Genomic DNA, 8,056 nt, shown 5'->3' on the forward strand with positions numbered 1-8,056 from the left:
GCTTGGCATAAATCTAATTACAAATCTAATAAGTGGGAAGATGCAGAATATATTGTTTTGTTGTGCAGCCCTGGTTTGTCATTTCACTGGCACTGCAGTAACAGCAGAGATTGCTCTCATTCTGGATTTCTGAGGAGGTTTCTGTTGTCAGTGTCCTGTTTTATGTGGTTTGAGCAATAAGCAAAGGTTTATTTCTCTTATTAGCTTGGGACTATTCCTCTAAGGATAGGAACAGGTGTTTCCCACACCTGCTGTTACCTCCTTTTATGTGCTTTCAGTAGGCATTGGGCAAGTCTTGTGGCAGATCATAGAATCATTTGGGTTAGAAGGGACCCTTAAAGGTCATCTAGTCCAACTCCCCTGTAATGAGCAAGGATATCTACAGTTGTTTCCACAGTGATAATTGCTGAAAATTTGGTTGTTTCACTGCAATATTATCTAGTTATTCTTACATTTATAAGTCAAATGAGACAAGACAAGGAAGCATCATGGAGAAAAAGGCAAGTGCTATGAAGAACAATTTTTCTTAGAGCTGGCTGAGCTGCCACCAGCCTACAGGGCAGATGGCTGGAGTGAGAGGCTCCGTTCTCCATGGTCTTAGGGGGCATTCATAAATGTTTCTGTATCAGCCTGAGGAAGGATGTGCCTTTGACTTTGTGCTGCTGAAGTCTGCAAAACTCCCCTGTTCTGGTGTGCCAACATCGGGCACTTATTTGCAGTTAAACAAAACTGAGTGGGATGTTTGGAGCTGGGGATGATGATTGAGGAGCTCAGGGGAAGGTATGGACAGCAATGAAGCTCTGATCAGAAACGTTTAATCATAGGGGAGGAAAGAGACTTGTTCAGCCTTGAACTACACTGTAAGTGTAGTTGATCCCTGGCCATGTGGCTGCTACCAACCCTGAGACACAGGAGTTCTTTGCAGAGGCTCCTGCAGTGTTTTATTAGCTGAGGCCAGTATTGTGAGGAGCAATGGAGGGCTAAATGTTTTATTTTGGGATGTCTGTGCCCACTCCTTCAACACTGTCCTGTATTCTAACAGCAAAGCAATCCACACACCAGCTATAGGAAGCTACTACGTGCTCACAAAGACACCAACAGGCAGAGTCTATTACAGGGACTCCAGATGTGCTGGAACACTTGCAAATTATTTGTATTTCAGCAATCTCACCAATATGAAATTAACAGAGGAAGTCCTGCCCCAGGAGAGCGCACGTGGCTGCAGTCAGTCAACAAACAGGGTGAATAGAGGCTACACTGGGGCCACACTCCCAGCCCTACATCCCCTAGCACAAGCCCCAGCCCTGTGCTTGCCAACACTGGGTTTTATTTGCACACAAATGTTACCACTGAATCTCAGTATCGGCATCTCAGATTTAATCATTGCCTGTGAAGGAAAGCATTTATTCCTATATAAAAAGAAGAAAAATAATATTGCTCTATTTTCATAGTAAAAAATCACCTGTTACGAAAACCATTGTTCACATGCAAATAGCAGGGAAGTAAGTAAATAAGTGGCCTCCACTTTGTAACAGAAATATTGTCAAAGCAAGGCCGCTGAGCTCTCCCATCTCCTTGCAAAATACCATGTGTGGCAAGTGACTACCAGCAGGAAGACCTTACTGGTGGGGGCGTGGGGCCCAGGAGCCTTGCTGATACCAGCTGCCCCACACTTGTCCTTGCTTTCCAGCTCAGGTGGTGCTGTGCAGTCCATTGGGTCCCCTGGTTGGGGGACACCGAGGCCTGTTGTGTTGTGGCGGCTGGGGAAGGCACAGTCCAGGCCTTCGAGTGCCCCCCTGAACATTGCTGTCCACCTCAAGAACCAAAACATCTTGCAGTCGCACTTCCAGGGGTTGTGGGACAGGAACACGTGCTTCAGTTTTGGCAGCTCTACAAATAAGCGGAGGGGAAGCGAGCTGAGGTTGTTCTTGCTTAGGTGAAGGAAATGTAGCTTGTTCAGGTAAGAGAAAGCAGAGCCCGAAATAGAGGATATCTGATTATTGTTCAGATACAAGTTTCTCAAGTTAAGCAGAAGTCTGAAGGTGCAGTCAACATCAGTGATCCTGTTGGCTTCAAGGTGCATGGTCTTGAGCTGGATCAGCCCATCAAAAAGCTGATTAGGCAAATCAGCAATGAAGTTGTGTCCTAAATTTAACACGCCCAGTCTGAGAAGCTTTGTAAAAGCGCCGTTTTGAATGATCCATATCCGATTCTTCCTGAGGTTCAGATCGTACAGGGATTCCAGGTCCTTCAGGGAATCTCTGCCAATGGCTTCTATGTGATTGCTTTCCAGGGACAGCCTTGTGAGGCTGGAGAGATTGCTAAAGGCTTGTGGAACATAGCGCATGTTATTGGAGGCTAAGTTGAGCCTTTCTAAAGAGGGCAGGTGTGAAAACAGAAGTGGATGGATTTCAAAGATATTGCAGTGAGACATATCCAAGCTGATGAGGTTTGACAGTCCTCTGAAGGTGTTTGCATGTAGGTAGGTGAGGCGTGAGTTCCTGCTGAGATCCAGCTCCCGCAGCTTGCTGAGAGCATGGAAGGTCCCTGGGGAGAGGAAGGTCAAATTGTTTCCATCCAGCCAGAGGCTGTGGAGGAAAGTCAGGTTTCTGAATGTGTTGGTGGTCAGAATCCGCAGATAATTATTGGAGAGGTTTAGAGAGACTGTGGACGCTGCAATCTCTCCAGGGAGGGCTCTCAATCCAGCTCTATTACAGTGAATAACCTCCTCCGGTGCACATTTGCACATACTTGGGCATGAATCAGAGATATTCAGACTCAGTCCAGCCTTTGCTGCACAGTCAAATATAAATATAACAAGAAAGAACATGATCTGCCACAAGTCAAACACCACATCTAATCATAGATAGTAGAGAAGACAAGAAAAAGAGCGTGTACCTTTTGGATACGTGAATCACAAGCATTGCAGCGACCTTTGGGCTGAGCTTTTAGCACACAGTGAAATTGAATTAGGTAGTTCTGTCTCCTGCAGACCAATGGGGATCAAGTCTTAGGCAGATAAAAGCTGATTAAGTGTTGCTGCGCTGCAAAGAGTATTACTGAGAGGCAGAAAGATTTTTGCAGTTGAGCATCATGCTCAAGCAGTGTTGTTTTTTTTTTCCCCCACCTCCTGCTCTCTGCAAACAGCAGCAGGTAACAGACCTTCCTCCAGGTCTGAGTGGCCCTCAACAGCTCTGCTGATGATTGTGGCTCCTCAAAGGGAGAATGTCATGAGCTGAGCAAACCTTGTGCTCACTGCCAGCCAGAAACATGCAGGGCAGTGCTGTGTCTTGATGCTGCATTGCTTCAGGGTAAGCCCCGAGCCATCCCTGGGTGGGAAATGATTTACCCAGGGGCAAAGCTCAGAGCACCCAGGGGCATGCTGCTCTTCCCTGCATCTGAAGATGCCACTGAGCAGCCAGAGCTGAGCTTGGGTCCCTAAAACATATGTCTTTGTACTTCATCCTATATCCAGAGTGCAGAGAATAAGCTTTTGTTTTCATTTACAGGATTCAGTGTTTCCATTCTTGCCATGTAGATACTGCTTTCTGAAAAGGGCTGAGAGACTGGACCCATGTGAGGACGTTGCAGAGCCCTCCTCAAATTCCACTGCTCACATCAATCCTCTTGTTGCTTGTGCCCTGCAGGCAGTGTGAGCAGTCTCTGGGGTTCCTCACTATTGGAGTGATCAAGTTTTTGAGGTATTTGAAACACCTCATCCCAGCCCCTTCCATTCAGGTGCTTCTCAGAGCTTTTTGGTCTGCCAACTCTTCTTTTTCCTGTTTTACAGATTTAGATTTCCTGTCTCTCCCCAGCACTTTCTCCTCTTATAGCTGTCAAAACATGGTTTGTCAGCACTGTCCAAACAGTGGCTAAAAAATCTGATACGCCCAATGGTGTGAACTGGGCAAATCTGCAAAACGCACTGTTTTCAGTGCAGAAACAGATTAGATTTCTTGTGCTGTTAGATCACTGTGTTCTGTTTTCCTCCTCATTTTTTCAGGCAACAACCCTCCAAAGAATAGTTACTCCCTGTAAGCTTGGCTGGAACAGCTGTGTTGTGTAACAGAGACCATCTTCCAGCTGTAAATAACATCATTTATTTAGTTAGACAGGCTTTGCCTTGGCCAAATGCTGGTTCTCACCCTGATAGCAGAGGTGTCATGGCCTTGGCAAGGGGTTTGTCCTGGGAGCACCAGAAGAAGATGGAAAGGTGCTGCTGTCTCCTTTGGGGCCACATCAAAGGCTTTAATGGTTGAACCTTTGTGTTTTCTGTTTTCACGGCTCAGCTGGGACTGCAAAGGAACCAGCTTTCTGCTGGGCTCATGTCCCCAGCCAGGAATGGTGTGTCTAGCCTCTAGCTGAAGCTTTGTAACTCAGGCTGAAGAAGACAGATCACTTGCCCTGATGTCCTTTTAATTCTACGCAGCCTTTTTGGTTGCTATTCCACTGGTGTCGCCACAATTTAGCCCTTATTTAAGTCCATCTCAGTCTCCCTCTCTCTCTGTGGTTGTCCCACTCCATCTGCTAGAAGAGTTTTCTGCAGTACATCATGCATTTGGCTGTGTGGCTCATCCTTCTGGCTCTGATGGAAAGGCTGAACCATTGCAAGTCTTCTGTCGAAATGCACTACACCCACACCATGACCACGAGTGTGTTCTGCCTTTTCTTCGCTAATTTGTCTGACATTTGGGATTTTCAGACCAGCACACCCACTTCAGAAATTATTTGTAGCTGATGTCAAGTGCCCTGCCTAATACTGTAGGCTTTAAGGAACTGTATTTTCTTCACAAAATGGGGAGTTATAAGCAGTCCACAAGCATCTACTTCAGGATTGTAGTGTGGGTCTAATGATTTAAAAGAGAAAGGTTTGCTTACTATAAACTTTCTGGTGAGCAAAGGTGAGATGGATGGAATCACTTAAAGTGGGAGATGATGTGATGCTTACAGTGAATGCAGTTCTGAAAAGAGGGAAGATTATTTTTTTAATGATCTCTGAGTTCTCTGGAGTTCTTAGCTGTTCCTAAAAAAGCACTTTGAGAACATAAAAAGAAACATCCTTTAAATGCTGGGTTATTTACAGATGTATTAATACTAGTAAAGCAGAGATTAGACACATGGGAGCTCTCTTCTACAGGCTGTTGGCATTGATCTGTTGGCTTCAGCAACTAGTCTGGGGGAAGGGAGCAGGTGAAAAGTACCTCTGATGAAAAATTGACATTTACAAATGCTGAATATGAGTTCCCAAGGGTTCCCATTGCATTCCAGCTGAGTTGGCCTTCATTCCTGAAATGCTTTGCTTTGCCCATAACAGAATCAGTGGGAGGTGGGCTCTGTGGGAGTTGTGGACAAGCATTGGTACCTGGTGTTTTATCTCCTCTGATCACAGCTCGAATCTGTGTGGTGCTTGGGCGTGGAGCTCAGACCAGGCATGCTGTGCTGCTCACCCTGAGCTGCCAGGGTGTGAGTGCACACGCTGCTTCTAGTGGCACTGGGTGCAGCGTGTTTCCAAAGTCATTTATGTGCTTGTTTTCTTTACTGCTTTTAGTAACTTGTAAAATGCTTGAGGCCAATTATTTGTACAAACAATGTCATATTGGATAAGCTCAGTCTTGGCAGTGCTATGGGCTGGACACAAACAACTCATTAAAAAAAAAAAGAAAAGCCTTTTTTTCCTGCAGATTGGATGTGGAAACAGCATCCCTCTTGCCCCTGAACTGCCTCTGCCATGTGGGCTGCAACTGAACTGCTTCAAAAATTGTTGCCTTCTAGCAAATGAATGGGAACAGAGTTCTCTGATACCATATTCTGATGGATCCCGGAGAGGTGGTCCTTATATTCACTCCAGTGTGGAACACCAAGGATCCACCACCTCCCTGGGCAGCCTGAGTCAGTGCTAAGCCCCAGCACAACGCAGCAGGGGCCGCAGCTGCTGTGTGTGAGCAGGACTTGCTGCTTCAGACATCAGTTTTTAATGGGGGACTGCTCATAGCCACATCCTGAAAGGGATGTGAGGGTCCTCCAGAAGTGCACTGGGAAGAGGGGAAGTAAGTACTTCTATCTTACAACTAATCCCTAAAGAAACTCTTAAACAAAAAAAAAGTGGGAAGGAAGAATGCATATAAAGATTTATGGAGTGCACAGGGAGCCCAGCTATAGGAGGAACAGTTTTAGAGTGTGTGTGTGAGTGTGTTCAGAAGGCTCAGTGTCCAGAACGATGCAGCCACATCACTCCCAGGCTGTGTGATGGCACTGAGGGCACTGAGTCCCATCCTCTGCTGCTGCCCTGTGGTTTTTTGTGTTTTTTTTTTTTTTTTTTTTTTTTTTTGAGGGGGGGGGACAATCAGGGAATGCTGCTGTAAATCAGCACTGAAGGGATCAGAGTCTTTCTGACCCACACAGGGTCTTGGGAAGCACATTTACAAGAGACTTTTCTCTCTTACTTTCTCCAAAAGAAACAAATCAAGCTCTTGAATATGCTCTATAGCTAGATCCCATGTTGCCTCGAGAATTTGGCAAGGTTTAATCTCAGGAGCTGGCTCTGACCATCTGCTGGAACTGATACATTGCTTGCTTGGAATATTCCATCCCTGACAGCAGCACCGTTGTGCTGAAGACCAAGACCCAGGAACTGGACTGTGTCAGTTCACATTTTTGAAGCATTCACAATTGATCAGAAGTTGCTACTTGAATAGTGGACACGAGTTTTGTGTGGTTGCTTTTTGTTTGCTTGCTTTTAAACCCATCTAATGACTTCTTTAGGTGTATAGCCTTGAGAGTAGAAGGGAAAGCCTGGGTTTGCTCAGAAATTGCAAGAGAAAGAAACAAGTGACGTGGAAATAGAAGAGGCAGAAGTTTTGCACATGTCTAAATGGAGCTTTGGAGCAGAACTTGGGATCAGATAAGGGATCACATGCACTGAGAAATGACAGGGGGAGAAGAAGAGCAGGATTTGGCAAAGGGCTGCCCAAAGTAGGACTCCCATTGTAATGACTGCATCAGGTCCAGCTCTTTTCTACCAAGACATGTGGAGCCCGTATACAGTTTTAATCCGTTTTTGTGGTAATGATAGAACAGGAAAGACTGCCAGTATCTGTGAGGATCAGAAGTATATCTGGAAGGGAAAATGTTAGATTTACATCTAAACAATCTGAGGTTGTTATCTTTGCAAAATAAACATTCTCATGCTTTTGACTTTTTTTTCCACGCTTACAAAGTACACTGCGGATGATAGATGAAGGACAGAGAAAGATCTTTTAGCAGCCATTTGCATGCAAAAGAATTAGCAGCAACAACTCCTAGCTGAGAGTGTCCTGTCACACATGGTTGGTAAAATATTTAATGGATTTGGGTAAGAATGAGTGCTGACGGCTCATGTCACTCCTCTGAGAGCCAATAGTCCTCCAGACCTGTGGCAGGGTGCGTAAGAGGAGGGTTGGCTGCATTTCATTTACTTTGCACCAGGACATGCATCTTTTGCATTTATACATCCAGTGTGATCCAGCTGACTGTTTTGTGGATGTTTGGTTTGAAAAAAGGATGGAGTTCTTAGAAAATGCGTTTAATGCCCCTTGATCGAAGCTACTGTCTCCCAGCACTGGTTGTGGTATGTTTGAACTGAGAGCAAATTTTTTGTCTTAAAGCTGATTAATTAAGTCTTAACTTTTTCAGCCCTTGAGCTATTATGGGTATTATCGTTTGCAAGGACAATCATTGGGGCACTGCATGGGGGGCATTCTGTGGCTGCTTTCACCTGGCAAGTGCAGCCTGCCTGCAGAGCACAACGCCCATCTCCCCAGTAGATGGGCTGCTGCTGCAGAGATCACATTCAGAGTACAAAATGTTTAAGGCTAATGGATGATTTCTTTGCCTCAGTGTTTATTCTGCTGCAGCCTTCTTGGACAAGGCAGGAACTTCTCGTAGAGGGAGCCTGGGGTCAGGCAGAGCATGAGAGGTGAGGAGGAAGCAGATGGAAAAACTCAGCTTTGCGTGGATGGGAAGTTAATATGACTTCACAGTCTTGCTGATCTGCTAATTTTGATCACGCATTCCCTCA

The 8,056-nt window shown here is 45.5% G+C and overlaps 1 protein-coding gene across 1 annotated transcript; it reads right to left on the reverse strand.

Moving 5' to 3' along the window:
* Positions 1-1,375: 1,375 nt before the first annotated feature.
* Positions 1,376-2,830, reverse strand: LOC104912136 (uncharacterized). Its single transcript, XM_010715126.4, has one exon. It carries the CDS (start codon positions 2,828-2,830, stop codon positions 1,544-1,546), a length of 1,287 nt encoding a protein of 428 aa, XP_010713428.4. The 3' UTR covers positions 1,376-1,543.
* Between the last annotated feature and the right edge of the window lie 5,226 nt (positions 2,831-8,056).

The sequence above is a fragment of the Meleagris gallopavo genome, chromosome 9, assembly GCF_905368555.1.
Source record: "Meleagris gallopavo chromosome 9, MGAL_WU_HG_1.1, whole genome shotgun sequence".
NCBI lineage: Eukaryota > Metazoa > Chordata > Aves > Galliformes > Phasianidae > Meleagris > Meleagris gallopavo.